Below are 25,440 nucleotides of genomic sequence, written 5' to 3'. Positions count from 1 at the left end.
AGCCATCTCTCCAGCCCAGCAGCGAGGGTTCTTAACCACCACCTCTCTTCTCATCTGCCCACTCTCTTGATTCTTGTTTCGTGCCTCTTCACCTTTCTCATTCTGATGCATCAGTGGGCAAGGCTCCTGCTAAGTGTAATACCAACTGCATGAGCAGGTCCAGCAGACTCAGTGCTGATCTTGGCTGGGACTTTGCAAATAAGTTAGGCCAAAAGGTTCAGGTGTACAGCGGCTGCTTTAATGAGCAGCTGTGCAGTCATCCCATCATCTTTCAGGGCGAGAGCAGAGTAGATGCAAGCAAACATGGAGATAAGCCAGGGTGGGCAGTGGGGATGGTGCTGGGGAGACTGCCACTGCTGGGTGATGTGCTGGTCTCCAGATGGAGCAAGGCCCTCAGCCAGCCCCGCACTGAGGAAGGGGCCAGTGCATTGTTTCTCAGTCCTATGCCATATTGTAATCTAAAGGTCTAATGCTCCCTTCTTCTCAAACTAGACTTTGATGTGTTTGTGTTATAATTGACATTACTTTCATTTTAGTATTTTTATTGTAGATATTTCAACTTTAAAGAAAAGAACTGTTAGTAGAGAGAGGGGAGCTATGGCCGGAATGTATAAGAAAATTAATAAAAAAAAAGGAAAACCCTCTATTCGAGAGTATGAATGATCCCACCAGAAGAATCAGTGTTCTCTTTCTCACACACACACATGTTAGGCAGAGCTTTAGCTGGCCTTGATCTTGTTATGTAGCCAAGCTGACCTTTGCTCCTCCTGACACTATGAGGACCTATCTCTGTGGTGTCAGGATTACAGGCAAAGTTAACTATGACTTTCGTGTACTGGTTGAGATTGAACCCACAGCTTTTGTGTTTTAGGCAAACACCCAGCCCACAAACTCTGACCTTGTTTTTTTCTACATTTATTTATTGGAGGGTGGGGTATGCACATGTGATACAGTATGTATGGAGTGGTCAAAGGACAGCTTATGGGAGTCAGTTGTCTTTTCAACCCTGTGAGTACAAGGGACTGAACCCAGGTTGTAAGGCCAGGTAGTTAGTGCTTTTACTTTGTCTGTTAACATTTTGCCAGACTCAACTCTCTCTTCTTTTATTTTTATTAGAAGCAAGGACTTTTTTTCTTTAGTTCAAGGGTATTTTATATAGACATACAAATGTTTTATGTTGTTGGCATACTTTATTAGTGACACTTTTCATTTATTGATTTAGCCTATGCTCCCCCATTGGCTTACATTTCTTTCAGGACTGTTAAGCATTCATGCTTGTTTTCATTTAGTTAAAAATTAGTTGTAAGAAATACAAATATGTTTATGAAGTAGGCTAAACAAGAGGGTCTCAAATTAGTAAAAACTCTAGTAGGAATAAATATTAGTCTTCCTGAGTTTGTTAAGCAAAGTATTGCAGTGCCCATTTTATTAAAGAACAGGGCCATGCAAGGAAAAAGCAGTACATGGAATATGTTTAAGTCCGTAAAAATGATGCTTCAGATGTTAGATCAATAAGAGAATTTTTCTGATATTTCCTGTATTTTGTCATAAAATGAACTAATACTTGGTAAACCCAAGTGATGGAGATGCCGTATTATACCTACTAGCGTACGCTAAGATTAACGTGTGCATCTGTCTTTGCCCTATGGGGTCATTATGTTACCTTCTCTAACAGTCTGTGTACAGAGCAAGAGTGCTTTGCCTTGCTTCATAGCATTCTCAGGAATGCCATCAGTTAATGAAATTCACAATGTAAAAGGTTACTGACTGATGGCTAAAGGTTATGTTTTACTCACGGTTAATTAGATTTGTGTTTTTTATTGGAATGGCAAGGACATTAGGTTCTAAATTTAGTATATAAGGTATAAAATGTATAGGATGTTTTTCTTAAACCTGAACCTAGTCAGAATTTCTTGGATTCACAAAGTAACTGAACTATATTTTAATGCTTATTGTTTTTGAAACAAAACACCTGACATGAGACTGACTCAGTACATAGACTAAGGGAACAGCAGAATCTGGCCTTTGAGAGAGGCTCTCAATATGTAGCTTAGGCTTATGTCCAATCTCAGTCCATAGTCAGCCATGCAAATGCTATATTACATGGGTATGCTGCTATGCTCAGCTAGCCTTTTCTTTTAATCCTCCTTTGGGATTTGTCCTATTCAGGGGAATGAAGACAAGTTTGATGCATATAATTACTTTGGTTGCTCACTTCCCAAAAGCATGGAGTTTTGTTTGTTTGTTTTTGTTTTTTTTGTTGTTTTTAAAGAAGCAGTGAGGAGAGAGGGCTCATTCAGAAAATCTGACTTTAATACTCAGAGCCCATGTTAGAAAGTCAGGAGCTGGGGAGGCAGAGGCGGCCTCCTACAAACCACTACCAGCCAGCACAGAGGAATTGCCATCTCCAGGCTAATCAGGGACCTTTAAAAAAAAAAAAACAGGGGGCTGGGGATTTAGCTCAGTGGTAGAGCGCTTACCTAGGAAGCACAAGGCCCTGGGTTCGGTCCCCAGCTCCGAAAAAAAGAACCAAAAAAAAAAAAAAAACAAAACAAAAAAACAAACAAACAAAAAAAAACAAACAAACAGGTAGATGGCTTTCCTCATGCCTCACATGTACCAGCCCACACATGTATAAACACACCTCTGACCCCTTAACGACCCATTAGTGTACATTAGATGGCTCTCCCTGTTACAGTCTCTTCTCCTCTGGGGAATTGAGTCTAGAAACCATAATTTTAGTTACAGTGATTGCAGGACTAGTGCTGTGTGGGACATTGAAAACGTTAGTCAAACACTCTACTACTGAGCTTCGTTCCAGCCCAGTTCCCCTTTATCTATGTTTTTAAAGATTTATTTTTTTTTTATGTATAGAGGTGGTGTATGATCTCCTGAAATTGGAGTTATAGATAGGAAAAGATGTAGGTTTGGGGACCTAAACCCAGGTATTCTGCAAAAGCAGCCACTACTTTTAACCACGGAGCTATCTTTCTAGTCCCTTTATTTTTCATTTTGAGAGGAGTCGCCCAAGTTGTCCAGGTAGGCCTTGACTCTGGGGTCCTCAGCCCTCGGTCTCCCGAGTAGCTGGAACTATGTACTTAGACTGCCATGCCCAGTCAGACTATTGCGTGTCTTTTGTTTTCTTTTTTGATATAGGGTCTCGTATATCCTAGAATTGCCTGAAATTCACTGTGGATCATCTTGAACTTCTAATTCTCCTGCCTCTTCCTCTGTAGTGCTGAAATTACAGGCTTGTAGCATCATGTCTAACACTACGTAGTGGTGAGGATTGAACCCCAGCTTCATGTATGCAAGGCAAACATATGAGCTAATTAACTACATCACAAGCCCCCAGTCTTATTTTAAATCATTCTTTTCATTTATATTAAAGTCAAGTACACATTAATTATATTAAAGTTTTTCAAAGATTTCTTTTTTGAATGTTTTAAACTTTTCTTATTTTGGTGCTGGAGATTGAACTCAGGGCTTCATGTACCCCAAACAAGCACTCTACTGCTAAGTTACTTTTCGAACCCTTTAAACGTAACTCTTTGGTTAATTGCTGTAATTAAAATAGAGGTTAATATTCTATTTTTAATAGATGAGACTGCTAGGATTTTGCTGGTGTTAAAGTCCTTTGAATCTGACTGCCAATCAAGCCGAGTATAGGCACATAGTGTCTTCTTTTTTTTCCTTTTCTTTCTTTTTTTTTTTTTTTCCGGAGCTGGGGACCGAACTCAGGGCCTTGTGCTTGCTAGGCAAGCACCTCCCACTGAGCTAAATCCCCAACCCCGGCACATGGTGTCTTAAAGGTCTGTTGTGTAAATGGTACCTTTTGCACTCCCTTAGAAGCATAGCATGCTGCATAGGTTAAATGACCTTCCATTCCTAGTCATTGACTTTGTGTGTTTTCATACAGGCTGCTTTCCAGTGCATCTTTGATATCGTTTCCTAGACTCTGTTCCATGATTTAATCTGGAGTTCTGAGATGAAGATGGAGGAGGCAGTGGGAAAAGTAGAAGAACTCACTGAGTCTGCAGCCCCACCAAAAGCATCGGAACAAGAGACAGTCAAGGAGGAAGATGGCTCTGTAGAACTGGAGTCTCAAGTTCCTAAAGACGGTGGAGCCGGCTCTACAGTTCTCTCTTCAATGCCCTGTTTGTTGATGGAACTGAGAAGGGACTCCTCAGAGTCCCAGTTAGCATCCACAGAGAGTGACAAGCCCACGACTGGCCGAGTTTATGAGAGTGACTCCTCTAATCATTGCATGCTTTCCCCTTCCTCTAGTGGCCACTTGGCCGATTCAGATACATTGTCTTCTGTTGAAGAGAATGAGCCCTCGCAAGCAGAAACAACAGTAGAAGGAGATACTTCAGGAGTGCCTGGTGCCACTGTTGGACGAAAGTCTAGGCGGTCCCGTTCCGAAAGCGAAACATCTACCATGGCTGCCAAGAAGAACCGGCAATCCAGTGATAAGCAGAATGGCCGAGTCACCAAGGTTAAAGGTCATCGGAGCCAAAAGCACAAGGAAAGGATCAGACTACTGAGGCAGAAGCGGGAGGCTGCTGCAAGGAAGAAGTACAGCCTGCTGCAGGACAGCAGCACCAGTGACAGTGACCTGACGTGTGACTCCAGCACCAGTTCGTCAGATGATGAGGAAGAGGTTTCAGGGAGCAGCAAGACAATCACGGCAGAGATACCAGGTAGAGGATGCTTTTTAAACTGACTGTAAGCACCGGTGGCCTTTCTCAGCTGTCAGACTCAGTTAGATGAGTGACACTTGAAACCCAGGAGATCTGCAGCTCTGTGTAACTGTGAAGACTGCAGTCTGTTAAAAAGACATGGCCAACTTAAAACACAAACCCATTCTGAGTTGCCAGTGCACTTTTTAGCACATCACAAAACACTAAGTAGTCAATGAGAGGGACAAGATTATTTTTAAGAAATGGAATTCTCACAGGTCTTTCTCTGTAACATACTATCTGAACTCTGTCATTGTCTTTTTAGCACTGCGTAGATTTAAAGCTCATTGTTCAGCATTACGGCTAAGTACAAGTGCATTCTCCTCAGGACTAGGCACCTTGCTTTAGTATCTAGCCTCTGCACTCGAGCATATGGTGTCTGAAATGATACATTCTTTCATTAAAGCTTTCTAATTACGGGTCCTCCTAAAATAGTTTTTTCTGGGTTTTCCCTCAATTTAGTGGATGATATTGCACTTTTTTTTAAATCTACCTTGTCACTCAAATTGTAAAGAATGTTCAAAAAAACTTCCCCTTTATCTCCTAGGCTTTAAAAAGATTTTTGGAAATTGGCTTGTTTCAGCGCTCATAAATAAAAGGGTCTGTAGTTTGTTGTATGTTTGGCATGTCTGTCTTCCCTGTATTACTGCATCTGATACTGTGTGCTACAGAGGCAATCTTTGAGATTTCATATAGTAAGAAAGATGTTATCTGAATGGTTCTTAAGTGAAGAGTCCTCATTATTGAAGAGAATTCTATGACTAGGAATATTTTGTAAAGTAAGCAATACTTAATAGGTCATGACAGCAGTGTTTATTGCTGAATTAAAGAAGGGAAAGTTGGTTTTCTAAAGGTTTATAGGTAATTTTTTTTATTTTAGTTTTCTGTTTTATGCATAAAGCAACATTTTTAATGTACAAAGGATATTTCAAGAAAAAGCATATTGGTTATCTAAATTTATACCTAACCATGTAAACTCAATAGCAAGAATGATTTTAAAAGCACTTTATAGGTGATTAATGTATAAAAATAAGTCTCTTTCATGTAGCATATTAAATATGAGTTTAAACAGTCTTTAGAAATGCGTTTCTGTGATATCTTGATTAAATTCCTTTAGTAGTTTCTTATTATTAAAACTAAATGAGACAAGGTTAAATGACGCTCATGAAAGAAGCAGCCTTTTGGGTGGTCCTAAGGCATGTTCTAGGTATAGTTCAGTTGTCCGTTTACTATTATTTTTAAGGAAGCCTTATTAAGTACCTATAACATTGTGTATTCTTAGAGTCTGTTCTAATCTATTAATCAAATTTATTATGGATTTCCTGATACAGTACTTAATTCCAGTTAAATTGATTTTCAAATAACCATATCAACACTTTGCCTTTTTATGGAAAGGGAGAAGGTGGGTGAATAAAATTCTTTTTAAAGCTAGAATCCCGTTGTAGAGGTGAAATGAGTAATGTCTAATGAACACTCTCCTATCTCCTTAACATGTGGGCTAAGTATGCTTTGTTCATATCTGACTAACAGTCATTTCTAAGACTTAGAAACACTGGTATTTTGTTTGCCATCTATTCTTAATTGTGTACTAATCAAACATTTGAGTAAGTTAATAATTTACTATATTTCTGTTTTTTTATATATCACTTTGTACGTTTTTGGCCATTCAGAAGAGTGTAACATTTTCTAAGGTAATTGTGGGAAATCCAATGGTAGTTGAAGATGAAGGCCACTGTACAGCTGTGGTATGCACTGCTCGGATTTTTGGAGAGGAAGGTGGCAGTATTCACACATAGAACAGGCATAAATGGTCTTTTTACAAATTATGCAAAGCGGCAAACATTAAACAACCCAGTGTTTAAATAGAAGGAACTTCAGGTCGGCCATATTATGTTTGAAAAACTGTGACCTTGTACAGTTCTACTGTAACAGACACATTTCCTGAGTCTCACATCACATGACTTTGGGCAAGAAGGGAGGCACACTCAGCCTTTAGCAAGAGTGGGTATTGAAAGTGCTCTAAAGCAGCGTGAGTGGAAGACGTGGACGTCGGGTGCCGGCCCTGGATGTACCTAGGACAGTCTTTCGGATGCTGAGATTTCAAGTGCAGCTGTTTACACGGAATGCAAAACAACTGGAACATTAAAGTTTCCTACTCTGTAATTTTGTCAAGATATAGCCAGTTTAGTAATTCAGAAAAATTTGTAAGCTTTTGTTCAGTCACATTTTAAAAATTGAAGGAAGTATCTAATTGTACTATATGCCAAGTAATTTAATAGTATATTTTCATTTAAAGAATGCAGATAGTAATGCAGACGAGTACAAGCTTATTGATTTATTTTGATATTTTGGGAAGAAATGTTTAAGAAGTTTTTAAAAAGATCAATTAACTAATAGGCTGTTTAGTATTACATTGTATCATTTTCTGGAAGTTTTTGGAAATAGGGATGATTTAAGTATCTGTTTGGAGGAACAGGAAATAATCTGGCAGTACTTTCATTTGGAAGGCTTAGAAATATTATAAATTTATAGTATTTTATAGTAACGTAGTATAAAAATGCTATGTGATAGTTATCTTGAATATTCAATCTGTTATTCAAAACTGCCCGGCTTCTGTCTGGAAGTTTGGTGTGCGTTACAGACTACCCTTGCAGCTTTGCCTGGAGCCTTTACATGCTTTGTTTTCTCCACACTTTGTGAACATTACTTTTCATGGGGCACAGTTTCTCTGTAGAATCACTCAGGTTATGTTTGTTGGAAGTATTCTGACTTTAGTTACTAGAATAATAGGCAGCACTAAACCCAGGGAACTAGTTTCCTGAGTAAACATGTGCATCAGTGTATATACATATGGCCACCCAGAAAACATTTTCTTCTGTAACTTTTCCTTTTCATTAATAGTTACTATAGGATGAACTTCAAGGTAGCTTTGTCTCATCTTGGCTGTCATGGCCTACTTTTGTGTGGTCAACGAATATCCATTGTGGCAGGTAAGAGTCAGTTGTCTCAGCTGTTTTACTTTTTTTGCAGTGGGGAGGCATTATTGAAGACAGTTGTCTAAGATCACCTGAATTCTTAATGCTTGGGAGGTGGTCAGAGCAGCTCAGCCCCACTGAAGGAAGGCAGCATCTCTGCGTCTAACATCCGCCACAGATACAGACGCTCAGATGATCGTGATGGACTGGCCTAGCTAGTTTTTCAAATATTATTATTCTTAATCGGTTAATTCTTGTCTAGAGTTAAATATTCTTAAAAGTAACACATTTGGGGCTGTTACTGGCTCAGTGGTAAGAGCGAGCACTGTTCTTTCAGAGGCGCAGTTTCTGGTCCCAACATGGGATACCTTACACCCAGCTGTAACTGTAGCTCTACTGCCTCTGGCAGATACACACATGTACGCACACTCATAATTAAAATTATGTTAACATTATATGAAGATAAATCTTTAAAAAACTAGTAAAGTCTTAAGTTTTCATAGTTCCATAAGTGGTTTGCCTGGATGCATTGGTGTGCACCGTGTGTGTTTCCGGTGCCTGTGGAAGCCCAAAGTGCTTTTGGTTCCCTGGACGGGACTTGGAGACAAGTTGTGAGCCACATGTTGCTTCCCGTAACTGAACGTAGGTCTTCTGCAAGAACAACAGGAGTTCCTGACCAGTGAGCCCCTCTCTAGTCCCCAGTAATTATACTTTTGTTAGCATTCGAGTATATCTTCTATGATACATAACAACATTTGTCATATAGGATGTACATCTGTCTTCATTTTCTTTATATCATTGCATTTTGAACCTTTAAACATATTACTCTCTGGATTATTTGGATTTGGATAATTTACTATAAAAATTAACTATAAAAGTAACTTTCCTGTTGTTTGACATTTGGGCCGTTTTTCTATTTTGATGTTACACGTAAGAGTATGAACACTTTGGATTTCTGGTCATATATCACAATAGTATGTTTACTGTATCTTGAGTCTCAGTGTTCATGTATTCTCTCTGTAGATAATACATATTCAGTCTTGTTCATGTGGTGGAAGACTAGGAACGTCAGGTTGATTTGTATTACTTTGCTATTTAGTGAAGTTGAAAAACTACCTTTGCCACTTGTTCTGGTAAACAGTTCTTAAGTTTATCACACAGTTTCTTCTTGGCACATGTGCTTTTTTTCTTCTTCATTTGTAGGGGTTCTTAATCTACTGGGTATTTAATTGTTTGGAAAAGTTTTAATATTAATCTAAGCAGTAGGGACTCATAGTCCTGAGACTCATAAGGATCCCCATGAAGCCCTGGTCATTGACCTAGAGTGACCGTGAAGTGACCCTCAGTGACAACAAGCTTCATGTACTTAGTGTAAGTAAGTGTTGTAATCTGGAATTAGTTTGCTAGCTGTGTAGGAGATCTGGTAGATAATGTTGTTAATAAGAAACAGAGGCAAATAGGTAAAAACTGCTTTAAGCTTTGTACGTGCAGAGTAGGCTGATAAGATCCATGCGTTTTGTTGTTGTTGTTAGTTTTGATTTTTTTTTTAACTCTGGCTTTGTATTTTAATAGCCATTTAAAAATTCCGGTACCCAGGCCATGCTCCAACCCAGTCAAATCAGAATCTTCTGGGGTCTGACTCTCCGAATGAACTGCTCGGTGAAGTCAGCCAGGCCGTGTGGGGTGATAGGGGGTGAGAGAATAAAACTGGTGCTCTGGTCGCTCACTTGAGTTGCCAGTGGGTGTGAGGGTTTGAGAAATGGTGGTCAGAGTGTAAACTGTGCAGTTCTATGTTAATAGGCATGGGCACCTTCTTTCTCCATATAAATGAAAAAACAGTTTTTTGACCCAGCATCTCATTAGGTAGGTGGCCTTGACTAGAGGTCCTGCTGACCCCTCATTTGCCCACTATATCTACCCAGGTGTGTTTATATCCGTTGATTAAGTGTATTAGTCTGTACATCACAGTGCCCTTTGGATAGATATCTTTTGGCAGCCTCTCACGTTAAAGCACCAAAATACATCATTTACATCCTTATCTGAAATGAGCGTCTATGCTAACTTTGTATACATAACACAGACTACCTTAGTGGTAATAAAAAGACCATGTTTGGGGTTGGGGATTTAGCTCAGTGGTAGAGCGCTTGCCTAGCAAGCACAAGGCCCTGGGTTCGGTCCCCAGCTCCGAAAAAAAGAAAAAAGAAAAAAAAAAAGACCATGTTTATTTAACATGAGATTATCATCATTCCTGTTTTTTAATGTTTTTTCTTTTTGAGACAGGGTTTCTCTATTTAGCCCTGGCTGTCCTAGAATTCACTGTAGACCAGGCTGGCCTTGAACTCAGAGATCCACCTGCCTCTGCCTCCCAAATGCTGGGATTAAAAGTATTTGCCACCACCACCTGGCTTTTAAACTTACTTTTTAGTAGTTTTCATTTTACAGCAAATTTGAGCAAGAATTCTTCCAAATTCCTGCCTCTGCATATAGCCTCCTGCTATCACCAACTTAAACTAAAAAATTAAAGAACACTTTTTTTTTTTTTTACAATGATAAACCTACATTGACCTTCTGTTATTACCTAAAGTCCTTTATCTACTGCTAGGGTTCACTTAGTTTTGCTTAGTTTTGTGAATTTTGACAAATGTGTCATGTAGTTCTCAACATTCATGCTTGTTAGTGTTCATGTCCAGCACTCATACTTTTGAGGCTAGGACCTTAGTCCTTATTATACGTGTTCTCTCATCATTTCCTAAAGTCAAGATTTTAAGTACCTATTTTTATATTCATCCAAAGATAGGTGAAGCCAGTATTTAATAGATCAGCTTTCTGACTTGTACCCTATATTTATTTCTACCCAATACTTGTAATAGGGCAAAAGGAAAATGGTTACATTTTAAATTCTGCTTAAGCCAAGTAGGGTGGTGACCATCTAGAACCCAGCATTCCAAATAGGCAGGAGTCTAATTCAAGGCTGGACTCAATAGCAAGTTGAAAGCCAACCTTAGCCACCAACTGAGACCATGTCTCAAAGACAGGCCTCTTGTGTGGTGAGATGTGGTGCTGCTCTGTAGCTACTCACAGCCTAGCAGGCTGAGAGGGTGATAGAAAGTTAGATCAGCATGGGACACATAATGGGACACTGTCAAAAACCACAAGGAAAATAAAGTATACATTCTATTTGGTCTGGTTTTCCTAAGGCTGATATAGTAGGAGAAGGTACATCCTTCTCAAAGAATTTGTTTTTAAACATTTTTAAATAATGGATTTAGTGGAGAAAGAGTAGTCAGAAGAGGAGAAGATGAAGTTGAAGAAATGTAGGTAACAAACTTGAAAAGTTTATTATTAAGTAGAATGGGATTAAAAATTTGTGCAGAAGCATGGAGGAATAAAAAATGAGTGGTGTCATTGAAAAGGTTTTAGTGTCTGCAGTCATTTTTGATAAGGATGTGTTCTTTTGCATATTTATAAGTAGCCACTAAATGATAAAAGGAGTCATGTTTGAGAAAGAAGATGTAGTAAAAGTGATAGAACAATTCATTAGATTGTGTTTTCCAATTTTGTTTTGTTTTTTGGTGGTGCTGGGCATAAAAGCCGACCAAGGCCTTCCACATGCTAGGCAAGGGTTCTGTTATGGAACTATATCCCAAGGTTAGGTCTGTCCTTCATACAACATCTTGATGTAGGTAGATGGTATAACCCGACATTAGTCAGTCATTTTATTCAGAAAGTATTTTTGTACCTGTTATGCAGTGTCGGGACACAATAGTGAATGAAGCCTCTTCCCTCATGAAATAAACTCTTCCTAGAGTAGCCAGATAATAAATGCATTCGTTATCATTGGGTAGTTTCTTACCAAGAATAATAGTAATAACAATAAAGCATATAGGAGATAAAGACTGAGAGGAAGTTGGATGGGAAAGCTACTGTAATAGTATAGTCAAGAGTAGTGTGAGGGGGTTGGGGATTTAGCTCGGTGGTGGAGCGCTTGCTAGGCCCTGGGTTTGGTCCCCAGCTCCGAGAAAAAGAAAAGAAAAGAAAAAAAAAAAAAAAAAAAGAGTAGTGTGAGAAGGCAACCTATTTAATATTGGTCTTGAAAATGAAGATTTTACAATCCAGCCCAAGGATGAAGTTTGTGTAGGGCCAAACCTTAAAGCATAGTCTGGTAAACTGTTCTTCTATTGATATTAGTATCTGTTTATAGTCACATATTTGGAATATGCTTAGATTATATGAAAAGCTTTTTTTTAACTGCAGGACAACTTAGAGTTACTAATATATCCTATATAGGGAATATATGCCCTATCTATACTTTCTATCTCTCCCTCTCCCTCTCCCTCTCCCTCTCCCTCTCCCTCTCCCTCTCCCTCTCCCTCTCCCTCTCCCTCTCCCTCTCCCTCTCTCCCTCTCCCTCTCCCTCTCCCTCTCTCTCTCTCTCTCTCTCTCTCTCTCTCTCTCTCTCTCTCTGAGATAGGGTCTCATTGTAGCCCAGTTTAGTTTGACTTCCAGTTGAGGATGACCTTGAACTTCTGAACCTCCAAATATTGGTATTATAGGAATGTACCACCACATCTGGGTTCAGGCAGTGTTGGGAATTGAACCCAGGCTCCATGCATGCTAGGCAAACACGCTACAGCTTACATCCTTAGTCTGCATACCCCAAACTTAAACACAAGACTCATTTGCTCTCAGTGGCACACACATTTAATACCCTGGCAGACACTCAGGTTTCTGTAAGACTCGCCCAGACGTACACATAGATTTTGTACATCCTTTGCGTAGTTTTCTGTACAATTAAAAAACATCTAAAATAAGAGCTCTTCAGTCAGGTGAAGGTTGGTTACGGGTTCACCTGACAAAGTACTACGTTTTAGAATTCTAAAACCAACACAGTTAAACTATTCAATATATAGTGGCTCTCGACAAAAATTGTACACTAAATATTATCTTGAAAACTTTAAAAAAAGAAATAAACTTTAAATATCTTGGCACCATCCTGGTTGGCGGTATTGTTAAGCCACTCCAGATTCTTAGTTTAGCAGAGGCATAAATAAGAGAACACATTTTCCCAGATAGATCACTGAAGCTATGAAAAAGGGTGACACTGTATGATATCAGTTATTTTATGATTTCTTTAGAGTAAGCTGCTTTGGCTTGGTTAGTGAATTTTGACAGCGCTCATCCGTGCTGTAACTATCAGGCTTAAGACAAAGAAACCAAAAAACAGTTCTGTTGCTGCTTTCCTGAGTTAAGGGTATTGAGATAAAAATACACTTTTCTAGATTATTGTTATGTTAAGTGGCCTCAGTGTCTCAAAGCTGACATCAGTTGTGCTATGGGATTTTGATGTGTGTAGCCAGGATTACTTGGCAGAGGAGTATGGTGTGACAGGACTTTATAGGCAGTGTTCTAGAAGACTGACTGTTCTGTTAAGTTCAGAGGCAGAGAGGTCCTGAATGTATATGGGGAACTAACTGGTTTGTACATTGGTTAAGGCCATGAGCAGTCCCTGAACCCAGAGACCCAAAACATGGCTGGGTACTCCAAGAGTTCCCCGGCGCCCAGTCAGGTGCTTACGTGCTGATGCCCAGCTTTCAAGCGCTGCCACACAACGCTTTGCTGCTTTTATGTTCTTGCCAGTTTGAAGGTTGGCAGTGTTTTAGAATTCCCAAAGACAGTAACTGCTAAAAATGGAAAACTTTCTGAATCACCCATGAACTTGTCATTAAGGTGTATTGTCTACTTTGTGGATTAAGGAAAGCTAAACTGTTGGTATAAAAGTTTCTTCTGATGCTACTTTAGAGACTGCACAGTAAGCAGGTTTTTGTCTGTTTGTTTTCCTTTAGGTATTAGCTGAGCCTGGCGGCAACACTTGGGAGAGAGGGAGGCAGGAAGCCAGCTTCAGCTGTAGGGGAGTCTGAAGCTAGCCTGGGCTATGCGAAGCCATTTCAAAAACAAACCAAATAGTATTTTAAACAGAAAGCAGCAGTTGGATAAACTTGTGTTTTATTTTGTAGGTTGGAACATAGTCTTACAACAATAGGTAGGAAGGAATGATTGTTTTATGTTCATGCATAAGAAAAATCTAAATAAAAAATTTAGTGAAAGCAACTCAGTAAAAGTAGATAGTTGGTAAATAGAGATTCTCGTACCATCTGTTCCATAGTCCTCACTCTAATTTAAATCCTGTTTGATTCGATTTTTCTAATTCAGTTTTTCTATGAAGACTGAAATAATGTACTATATAAGCATTTTTAATTCCTTGTTATTTAATTAATTTGTTAATAGTCTTCATTAATTGTAATATATTGTACATGAGAAGCACATATTGCTTTCTTGAGTAGATATTTACTTTTGTACTAACTATACAACATAACGTGTAGAATATCATGGCATGATGTTGCAGGCCTGTCATCCTAACATTTAAGAGGTTGAGGCTGGAGGATCAAGAGTTTGAGGTTGGTCTGGGTTATAGGAAAACCCTTCCTCAAGGGGAGGGGGAAATATGGTAAGGGTCACTTTACTTCAGGAAAGTAGTTCAGTAGTCCCCCTCACAGGAAGGGGTGCTCTAAGATGTCCGGGGGACACTGTAAGCGTTAGCCACAGTCGGAACCATGGATACATACTGTCTTCCCTGTATGCGCATCTCTACTCTAAAGCTTAGTTTATAAACCAGTCACATCAAGGTTAATAACAGCAATAAGCATACACTGATAAGCTGTGTGGATTGTTGCCGCCTCAGAGTACCCCACCAGACTGTAGTTACCCTTTCTGTGATGTAGTAAGGTGAGTAACACTGGCCTAGAATAGCCTCCTAACTGACATGGCAGCTGTCTTTGGTGATAGTCCCGACAAAGGAATAATTCAGAGCTTGAGTTCAGGACTGTGGAAGATTTCATCACACTGCTCAGAATATCATTGTGGAAATTAACATTCGTGAGTCGGTCATTTCTGCATTTTCCCTTTCCTATTTTGGTCCTCAGTTAACTGTAAGGAATTGAAATGATGGGAAATGAAGACGTCCTCATCGGGCAACACCGTGTTTCTTTCTCATCATACATAAATAAACTTTTAATCTTGAGCTTTAAATTAACCCTGGTAGATAGCAGTCAGTCGAATTGAATGTGGTTTTGAGTTTCTAGTGAAAAACACTTAGTGAATATACTAGTTTAATTCTGTTTTCTTTCATTCATTAGACTGAAAATAAATCATCTCTGGTCATTTTAAAGGGAGTAAACATGGCAGGATTGTCGGGTTTGTTGGACATGGTGATAATAGGTTTTTAATCCCAGGAGTGGGGAGGTGGAGGCAGGAGGACCAGGAGCTCAATCAAAGTCATCCCTGGACAAAGAAAAGTCTTTCAGGATGGTAGATGTGTTTGTATGTGGGATTTAAAAGCATATTTTTTGAGGATTGGTAGGAGTTATGGTGAGAGACAGCTAACTTGGCATGAAAGCCTTCAGTTAGGAATATGCAATTTTGCTAATATTAACTGGATTTTGAGTTTTTTTCTTGCAAGAGAAATTTGCCCTTTTCCTTCATATCAGTGAAAAAGAAATATTCTATGCCTCATGGATTAGGCATGATATTTAGAATTTTATATGTAAAAAATTAAAACTTGTAATTTATCTTAATATTTATCAGTAACCTTATGCGGGGAGAAAAAACACCCTTGTGTCTTCCCACCTAATTTTGAGACAGGGTTTCTTTTTTTTTTTTTTCTTCTTCTTTTTCTTTTTTCTTTTTTTCGGAGCTGGGGACCGAACCCAGGGCCTTGTGCTCGCTAGGCAAGCGCTCTACTGCTGAGCTAAATCCCCAACCCCGAGACGGGGTTTCTTATAGCATAGGCTGGTCTTGAACACTGTGTAGCTGAGGGATGGAATCTTAAACTTCTGAACCTCATGACTCTACCATATCCAGTTCACGAGGCTCCTAGGATCCAGCCCAGGCCTGGGTGCTAGGCAGATGCTCTGCTTAGCTGAGCTGGCCCAAGCCTGTTTCTGTTGGTGATGCTGAGCTGCACCCAGGGCCGCACACGTTCCAGGCAGATCACTGAGCATGCGGCATCGGCTGAGGCAAGACCTCCCTTTTCTAAGAAGAGTTGAATTAAACAAATACTTGTAAATTTTTAATTTTCACAATTTAAGTGTATGAGAATTGTGAGTTGATTGCGGAAGGTTTAACACGTCTTTTCCTGAGAATATCTTTGTAGATTGATGTTCTTATTACTATGTAATGAGTTTATGAACCTTGTTTTCAGTCTGTTAGGGTGAGGTATAAACATCAAGGCTTTTCCTTGTAAGGATATAGGAGTTTCTTATGGTTGATGAGGTTTTCTCGGAAGTGAGAGTATAGTTACAAACTCATCAGTCTATATACATAGATACATGTATGTGTGTGTGTGTGTGTGTGTGTGTGTGTGCGTGCGTGCGTGCGCGCGCGCGCGCGCGTGCGTGCGTGCGTGCGTGCGTGTGTCTGTGTGTTTTGTTTTATATCAACAGAAGGAATAATATTGTTTTTAGGTAACTGACTGGACTTTAAATTAATCAACAATCTTTCCTTGGAATTGAGAGATGTGTTCAAAGGAAATTTGTCTTTACTTTCATTCTAGAATCACAAATTTTATTAGACTTATAGACTAAGAAAATGCTACTTTCATTTCAGCATATTACTATGACTTTTCTAGTGCATGCATACACTAATATGAGTTCTATTTTGCTTTCTGATAAAATATTTAACATATTAAGCATGACTGGAAATTATATTTATTTTTAAGATAAAAAGACTAATCTTTAGCATATAAGAAAATGATTGCTGTTATTGATGCATCGAGTGGATATGATCTCATTTTGTTGTTCAGTTAGAGGTCTTTAGGTTTTTTGTTTTCTTTTGTTTTTGTCTTATTTTGTAGCCCCTGGCTAGTCTGGAACTCACTATGTAGAGCAGCCTGGCCTTGAACTCACAGAGTTCCTAAATGTTGAGATTAAAGGCATGTGCCACCACCTTGGCTATATATCAAACAAGGAAAAAATTCAACGAGTTGGAAATTTCAAGTAATAGTTAACCTTGCAAAGTGATAGAATAGTGTTTTAAGTACTTGAGGAAATGTTAAACACTTGTCATTTTGGGAAGTCTTTTCTGCAAATGTGTGGATAAAGATGTAGAAGTGAGTTTTGGTAGAAAGAGGGTGTGCCGTAACACTGACTTAATTTAAAGAATATATACTAAAATATTAAGAGTTTATCTTAGAATATTAAGACTTGGCATTCTATAGTTTGAAGAGTTTAGCCTTCAGGATAATTTTGCAGTAGAAACCTATAAAAATTTATTCTGATTTAATTTTCACACAGTGCCTTAAAAATAATACATTACTACTGTCTTAAGGATTATAGTTTTGAGAATAGATTTACTCTAATGATAGCATCATTTCCAGAATGCACAGATTCAAAATTCTCCCTTTAAATAGTTTGAGTTTGTACTATAGACACTTAAAAAGTGGATCATTAAACGTGCCCTCAGTGTGGTGTCATGGAAGTGCCTAGTAGCCTCCGTCCCCTGGGAACTCCTGTGGTGGCACAGCAGTGTACAAACAGTGATAGAAACTGCGTCCTGTTTGGACTGAACGTGTAGTCTGTAAAGGGATAGTCCCGGCAGGAAGCATATTTCAACCTACAACACGGCGAATCCAGGCATTGCTGAAAGGCTTTTCTATCAGAGTGTCATCTTTCATCTGGATTGGACCGTCTCTTAACATCTGTGCAGAGAATTATCTCTTATCTATCAGGTTGTTTTCATTTGTGGGTTTTTTTTTTTTAATGGAATAGGTAGAAAATTAGACAATCAAGTTGAAGATTTAGTTGGTGACATCTTAAGGGCTTCATCCCCTTACTAAGTTTATTTTCTCATAATTTTTCTGCAGTCTGTTTTCTCCTTGATATTTACTGTTTAACACTCTGAAATGTTCCATACCTAATCATTTTAAGAGACTCTTACAGATTAAAGTAAGGTATTAGAGCCACTTATGAGACAGTAACAACTATATTGATATATATTTATAGCATTATTAAAATTGAGTTAACTTTAAATTGAGTTCAAGTAAAATTTTAGTTTAGAATAACGAGAAATTAAAAGCTTACAATTTAATATTTTGCATGAATTTTTAATTTAAAAATATTTTATTTATTTAAATGTTTTGCTCAAATGCATGTATGTGTGCCACAGTTAGTTGTTGCCCTCTGAGGTCAGAAGGCAGTGGGTCCCTGGAACCTGAGACACAGATGGTTGTTAGCAGTATATGAGTACTGGGGACTGAATTCCAGTCTTCTGCAAGAGCAACTGCTCTTAACTTAGTAAGAACCATCTCTCCAGCCCCCTCATGAAGTTTTTTTAAATAAGAAACTTACCTTTAATTTTCTCTCTCTCCTTCCTCCTTTCTTGTTTCCTTTCTTCACTCGCTCATTTCTTTCTGTCTTGTTGTTTTTCCTAAGCAACATAAAGGTGTCTGATCTCAGGGATGTGCCACATAATACACATATATACCTATAGCTTAATCTGAAGTCATCAAAACTATTTGATAAGTAGCTAGGGGCAGATTCCTGTGTTACAGCCTATACTGATAGAATAGATTCAATCATTAATACAATACTCATTTCTTGCTTCCTAACATACGGGGTGTTTGGGGGAGGTGGGCAGGAAGAGATCTGCTCACATATAAACTTAATTATGATAGTTAAAATGGAGTGGGGGAAGATTTTTCTTTTAAGACAGTGTCTTTGGACATAAATTATTGCTGACATGCCAAATAAAAAAATAAAAAAGAGCTAGTCTGGCTTTGTGGTACATGCCTTTAATCCTCGCACTTGGGAGACAGAGGCAAGTGAATTTGATGATTTTAAGTCAGCCTAGTGAACATAGCAAGTTCCAGGCCAGTGAGGGCGTCATAATGAAATGAGATCCTGTCTTTAAAAGGCAAAACAAACAAACAGACAGACAGACACAGACAGACCCTCCTTCAGACACAAATGAATTTATCTTGCTTACTGTTACTGGGTTTTAAGAGAGGGCCTCTGAGTGTAGGTTTTTCTCAGCTTATGAAAGCGTACGTAAGTCAGTACACTGTCGCTGTCAGTGAAAAGTTACCTAGTGTATCATCCTGTTCACCAAGGCATCTTAAACTGATACTACTGATAATTTGTATTTTGTTAATGACAAGGTCCTGCTGTGCAGCTGCCTTTGAACTTGTAATCCTCCTGCCTCAGCGTTGCTGTATCCTGAGATTGCAGGCCTTTGTTACCTTGCAAAGTTACCTTATTGATAACTTTCTTCTTCTTTTTCTTAAATTGTTAATTAATTAACTAATTTATTTTTAAGGCAGGGTCTCCTGTGATGCAGGTAGGCCTGCACTTCCTGTGTAGCCAAGAATAATGGAGACTCCTCTTGGCTCCACCTCGAGTTGTGAGACTTGACACAGTCGTGTATCATCGCACCAGGTCTCACGGTTCACTTTTAGGATCGTGGTTGACCTTGCCCGATGGCAAAGCTACATCATAGTTATAGGAAAAATGGTATGCAGGAGTCTTGTTATCTTCATAAGTACATAGTAAAAATGACAGGCAAATTACTAAAAGGAAGTCTTCTAAAAGTATTATATTTTATTTAGCTGATACTTTTTATCCTTTCAAAAATGGTTTAAGTAATGCATGGGGGTGGTGAGAAGATTTTGTGTTATGCCACATGTTAGAACATATAGTATTAAAGCACTTCTATCAAATTTATTAAACTTATACATTTATTAAATATATTTTGTTAATTTGTTATATAAAATTCTAGGTTCAGCTCAAATCCTCTTTAAAAATGGCATAGGTGCCTTTAATCATAGTATACACAAGAAATGTGTTGGTTTCTCTAGAAGGTGTGTGAATTTATAAACGTAGATAGCATTGACCATGACTTCATTTCTATGCGTTTGGAGGGAGGTCTTCCTTTGAAGTATAGGGAGATCAGGGTCAGCAGCAAACCAGAGCATGAAGCATGGACGAGGTGGTTGAATTGCTGTATTAGGTCACCACAGTCTTACAGATTTGTCATAAACAAAGGGGAATGGCTGCCATAAAAATGTGTTGTTTTTATTAGAACTTTCAAGATTTGAGAAGAATGTTATTTAATTGCTGTTTTTATTTTATTGCATTTTCTTTATAATCTTTATACATCTGTGCATCTGGAGTGTAACTAATAGATCAAATAAAGAGTTTGAAAAAGAAATGTTTCTTGTTACTCTATTGAGGACTCTGTTGTAATTTTAGTCATTTTCTACCAGCTAATTCATACTATTCCCAATAAAACTAGAAGTGTTATAATTTATAGCCAGAACAATGGATTTTGCACAGTATTTTTAGGATGACTTTCAATTTTGAAATTGGTATACCGAAAGGAAGATAAAATACCATTATAAACATAAAAGTCTGTCCATTAAACTATGTGCTCTACTGGTTAGCATGTTAAAAATCAAGGTCTGGAAAGATAGCTCAGTGGATGGGAGCATTGGCTTCCCAGTTCAATTCCCAGCAACAAACAATGGTTCACAGCATCTATAATGGAATCTGACCTATCCTGTCTGTCCTCTTGTCATGCAGGCATACATGCAGATAGGGCATTCACATACATTAAATACATAGATTTTTTAAAAAGAATCAAGGAGTATTTGGGAAAATGGAAAAATGTAGACTGGGTCTGTTTAAAGAACTCAGTAAAACATTGAATGAGTTGAATCTTTAGCAAGGAGTTAGACTGGGAGACATGGCTGAGCTAGCACGTGATACATGCTCTCTCCCGTAGTGTGCAGTGCATGCTTTAGTCACTTTCTGTAGATCTGAGCCCTTAAAGCAGATGGCAGCCTCTTCAGATGCTTCGTGCCTGTGTGTCTAGGTTCCTTTAAGTATCTCTAGAAATGATCCTGCCTTATCTTTTCTTTTCTTCTTTTTTTTTTTTTTTTTTTTTTTGGTTCTTTTTTTCGGAGCTGGGGACCGAACCCAGGGCCTTGCGCTTCCTAGGTAAGCGCTCTACCACTGAGCTAAATCCCCAGCCCCCTGCCTTATCTTTTCATTGCATTCACTGGAGTCAGCGCCTTCTTATCTTTGTACACAATGCTGACTCGTTAAGCTGTCATTTTCTTTCGATCACCTTTTTGGGTATTCTGAGTATCTTGAAGAACCCTTTACCTCGTTGATCCTCTCAAAGTGATAAATGGAACTCTTTCATCTATTATAGGTGACATTTATTCTGAACAAAGTGACTTATTGTTTGTCAGTATGAGACAATGTAATTCCTAAAATTATTTGCATGGTTGGAACTTTGTGAAGTATAAATTTTTTAGTTGTTGAGATGAGCAGACTGTCTGTCTCCTTTTTATTTTAAAAGCAGCATAATTCCTAAACATAAAATGTAGAACATAAAATTTCATCATGGTTAGCCCCCTGCTTTACATTTTTATATTAAAATGGCTTTATGATGTTCTTCAGAAGAAAACTGTACTCATACAGCTTTTTATACTTCAGGTTGTTTGTTCAGAGACGACACTTCCTTGTCTTTCTTTGGTTTTCTGTTGACATAATTCTTTTCCAAGAGTTCTTTTGGCTACTTTCTTATTTATTCAAATGGTTCTGGATTTTTTCCTTTGATGGTAATGAATAAACAAAATAAGTATCCTCAAGCATTTTTGTCTTTTACAAATATAAATTTATAATTTAGTGTTCTAGAATATAATAAAATTAGTGTTTTTAAAAAGTAGATTTTTGGGTTGGGGATTTTTAGCTCAGTGGTAGAGCGCTTGCCTAGCAAGCACAAGGCCCTGAGTTCGGTCCTCAGCTCCAAAAAAACAAAACAAAAAAACCCAAAAAGTAGGTTCTTCTAAAATTCACTCTCCTTATATCTGGAAGTCTGTCCCTTCTCTTTGGTTCCTCAAGCCCGCACTGGTTTCCCTTGCTAGCCACCAGCAACACTGTGGCAACAACCTGTTTGAAAGTCTTTATCAGTAGAAAATACAACTTTTGTATCTGCTATTGAAATTGTAAGACTCACTCTCAGAGTCTTTCTTTAATAGTTCTACTTAAGGAACTTAGGTTTTTCATCTGTTCTGAAAGAAGTTGGGTGGGGGTAGATGCCTAGGCTAGACCCTGTCTCGAAATTTTTTTTAAAACATTTTTTTAATCTTTTTATTTATTTTATGTATATGAATACACTGTAGCTGTTTTCAGACACACCAGAAGAGGGCATCGGATCCCATTTCAGATGGTTGTGAGCCACCATGTGGTTGCTGGGAATTGAACTCAGAACCTCTGGAAGAGCAGTCAGTGCTCTTACCCGCTGAGCCATCTCTCCAGCCCCCCTGTCTCGAAATTTTAAAAAGGCTGTGAGTGTAGTTTAATGGTTAGTGCCCAGCATTCACAAGACCCAGTACTGGAAAATGGGGGGTGGGTGGGTAGGGAAGCAGTTAAATTGTGTGATTACCTTGTATAGTTATAAAACAGTATGCTTCTAGTTACAAAATTTGAAAGGAAAATTCATTATGAGTAAGCATATTAAATATTTTGGGGTTTTTTTTTTTTTGGTGTGATTTTGATTTTTTCCAATTAGGACATATTTGAAAAAGAAACTAATTTTATGAAACATTTAATATCAATAGTGAAGGTTGAAGGTCGGAAAGAGTAAACTTCAGTTTCTTAGGAAAGAGTAGCAATGCAGATTCATCAGCGTTTGTTTTCGAACAGTCGGACCCTGCCTGGAGGGACAGCTCACTTAGTAAAGTGCTTGTGGCACAAACATGAGGACCTGAGTTCAGTTCCAGAACCCATGTAAAGAAGCCAGGTAATACTGTCCGTGTCTAGTTCCAGTGTGGGGGGCAGGAGGACTTGTGGGCTTGTTAGCTAGGTGGTGTGGCCTACTTGGAGACTTAAAGGCCAGCGACAGTTCTTGCTTCCAAACTACAGCAAAAGGCGAATGGTGCCTGAGAAATGACTGTCAGGGTTGGTGCATTTGCATCCATGTGCACGAGATGTGTGCCCGTGTGTGTGTGTGTGTGTGTGTGTGTGTGTGTGTGTGTGTGTGTGTCTAGAGCTTGATTAGAACCTATTCATATAGGAGCTTAGTATAGACGTAGCACAGTGTATGGTGTTGCTGGAAATTAAACCAGAACCTTGTGCGTGCTAGGCAGGTCCTTGACGACTGAACTGCCTCCCTAGCTTTGGGTTGATGTTCTGACATAAAAGATGGCTGGCGGACTTGTCAATTTTAAGACTTTTCTTCTTTCGTAATTGTAACCAGTTAGAATACACTCAAAACTATTTCTGTTAACTGGGCATAATGGTGCATGTCTCTAATCCTAGCTGTCTGGGTCCTCCCCCAAAAGCAATTAGTGAGGGAAAGCAGCACATGGATAAAGTGCACACTGATGTTATTAACTAATTATTATTAGTATTCAGTTTGTATGTATAAGGAGATGCCTTTAATGGCTTATAAAAACTAGCAATCTATTATTGTGTGCTGATTTTTATAGGGTGATTGGTTTCCATAGACAAAGGGGAGGATGTAGTTTGAGTAGCCTCATTTGTTGTGTAGAATATGCTTATGCTAATAATGGAACCTTAAACTGTTAGTGTTTCCACGTAGGCCTACTTGAGGTGTCGATATTTTGATATTCTTGCAAGTTAAAACAATTTCTTAGTAGGAATTGAGTCTTTCAAACAGCATTCATGAATAATCACAAGAGGACATATCCCCATTTACTCTGTACAGTCATGAACGGACAATGTTCAGTCTTTCTGTTAACACAGAGTTTTCCTAAAAAAGCAGATGAAAGGGTTATAAAATGGCTCAGTGGATGAGGGTGCTTTCTGCAAAGCCTGACCCAAGTTTGAGCATCAGAACCCACAGGATGGGAAGAGAAAACTGATTCCTGCAAGCTGTCTTCTGACTTGTCCGTGCAAATGGTGCTCGCACACACTCCCGTAGTAAATGTAAACACACACACACACACACACACACACACCCTCTACTTACATGCTATGCAGCCAGAGAACCCTGTCACAAACTGTCACCATTAGTTAATATCACATCCTTGTAGAGATCAGACCCTGGTGCCAGTGCCTTACTTATTATGTCTTGACTTACTGCTGATTGTGTAAGGGGACCCCCGGACACACGGCCTTTAGTAGTGCTTTCTCACTGAAAGTCAGAGTTGGAAAAATACTTCTCTAAAATTTATGTAGTTGTAAGTTGTCATTGTTTGAATCCACTGGAAACGAAGTGACAGTGAACATAATTTAACTGTTAAGTATAATTAAATATGAAAATATTGCTGTCTTTGTTTATGATAAATACTAAATTTAAGCTAAGTTATAAGGTGTGCGGTTTGGAAATATGGAAGATACAAGAATGAAGCCAGATAACAAGTTAATGCTTGTATTTTCTGCTGATGAAGACTTTCAGACAAGTTGTCCATGGGTAGGTGATGTGACTCTGCATGTACGCATACATTTTATGCTCATTTGCATGACGATACATGTAGGAGTGGTACAATTTTGACTTGACTGGTGACCTCTTTCCTCAATTTGGGGGCAGAGGTGGGGAATACAAGGATAAATGGCTCTGTATTGTTATTGGTTATATTAATTTTAGAAAAACCAGTAAATCACTGCAAACATCTGAAGAAACCCACAAAGCTCTTTGAAAGATAGAACCTGTGGTCACATAGTCAATATTGTACTTGGCCCTTACCCTCTGTACCTAAGTATTTGGATGTTACCCACTATCATGATTCTATAGTAGTCATTTTGAACTCTGACGAAAATTCTATAGAAAGATGCACTTTTTTTTTTTAACGAAAACCCCCAAATGAACAATATTTTCTGTTTGAACTAAAACCTATTACCATCTTAATAAAGATGGGCACTGATGACTTTATTTGTTCCTGTAAGGGAACTGGAAATGATTTTTAATAGTCAACTCAAATCTCCACGATCGTCAGAATTTCATATTGTGATGTCTGTCCTTTATATAGTGGCATCTGACAAGTCATTTGCTTCTCTATGTTTGATCACTTTTATTTAAAAAAATGTTGCCACATTAAAATATGCGATAAATACCCCATGTGTATTCCATGTTTGCTATGATAGTTTACACAATGGATATATATATATATATATATAATAAGCCTTCATTGTATGATGTTTTTTGATTCACTGATACATATATTCACAGGCAAGAGTGTCATAAACATGTTTGATACGCATTTGTTGAATGATGTTAGAATCTGAATGGAGAAGCAGTTTGCTTGCCCGCTCTCTCTTCATAGCTAACTGTTGGCTAGGACCCAGCATTTCCTTCAGCTCTGTTCTAAAATGGGGGAGAGGGATGTCCTGAAGGAAAAGTGTTTCAAAATACTTAAAGAAGAGGGTGGCAGTACCATCTGAAAGCATGCGTTCGTTCCCTGTGTAAGCATGGCTACTGGGCTCTCGGCATGAGTCACTGCAGTACAGTTACCTTGGCATCATCTGCAGTCGGTGATAGGGTTAGGGTTGGGAGCATGCTCTTATTTTCCCAAAAAGAGAGTTCTCAGCTTCCTTTAAAACCTACTCACAAGGTTGCCGTCCTTTACTTGAGTGAGCTTATCTTTCTCAGGGAAAAGAAAATATGAACACTTTTTCTCCCTTGTATAATACCCAAAGCAGAAT

At 38.5% G+C, this 25,440-nt stretch overlaps 1 protein-coding gene and 1 long non-coding RNA gene across 5 annotated transcripts in view; one reads left to right on the top strand and one right to left on the bottom strand.

Moving 5' to 3' along the window:
• Nucleotides 1-25,440, top strand: part of Ark2n (arkadia (RNF111) N-terminal like PKA signaling regulator 2N) — an 83,809-nt gene that overhangs the window by 33,144 nt on the left and 25,225 nt on the right. For all 4 annotated transcript variants that reach the window (XM_087592713.1, XM_087592711.1, NM_001107374.2 and 1 more), the window contains 1 exon segment: nucleotides 3,920-4,703. In XM_087592713.1, coding sequence (XP_087448839.1) covers nucleotides 3,989-4,703 — 715 coding nt within the window. In that variant the 5' untranslated portion in view covers nucleotides 3,920-3,988.
• LOC147999885 (uncharacterized) overlaps nucleotides 1-25,440 on the bottom strand; it is a 39,414-nt gene that overhangs the window by 7,648 nt on the left and 6,326 nt on the right. Inside the window, exon 2 of the long non-coding RNA XR_015643081.1 lies at nucleotides 18,118-18,196. This is a non-coding gene — a long non-coding RNA (uncharacterized LOC147999885). The remainder of the gene's footprint in view (nucleotides 1-18,117; nucleotides 18,197-25,440) is intronic.

The sequence above is a fragment of the Rattus norvegicus genome, chromosome 18 (assembly GCF_021556685.1).
Source record: "Rattus norvegicus strain SHRSP/BbbUtx chromosome 18, alternate assembly SHRSP_T2T, whole genome shotgun sequence".
In the NCBI taxonomy this organism is placed as follows: Eukaryota; Metazoa; Chordata; class Mammalia; order Rodentia; family Muridae; genus Rattus; species Rattus norvegicus.
The sequence above is the reverse complement of the archived record's forward strand: the minus strand, read 5'-3'. Positions and strand labels throughout refer to the sequence as shown.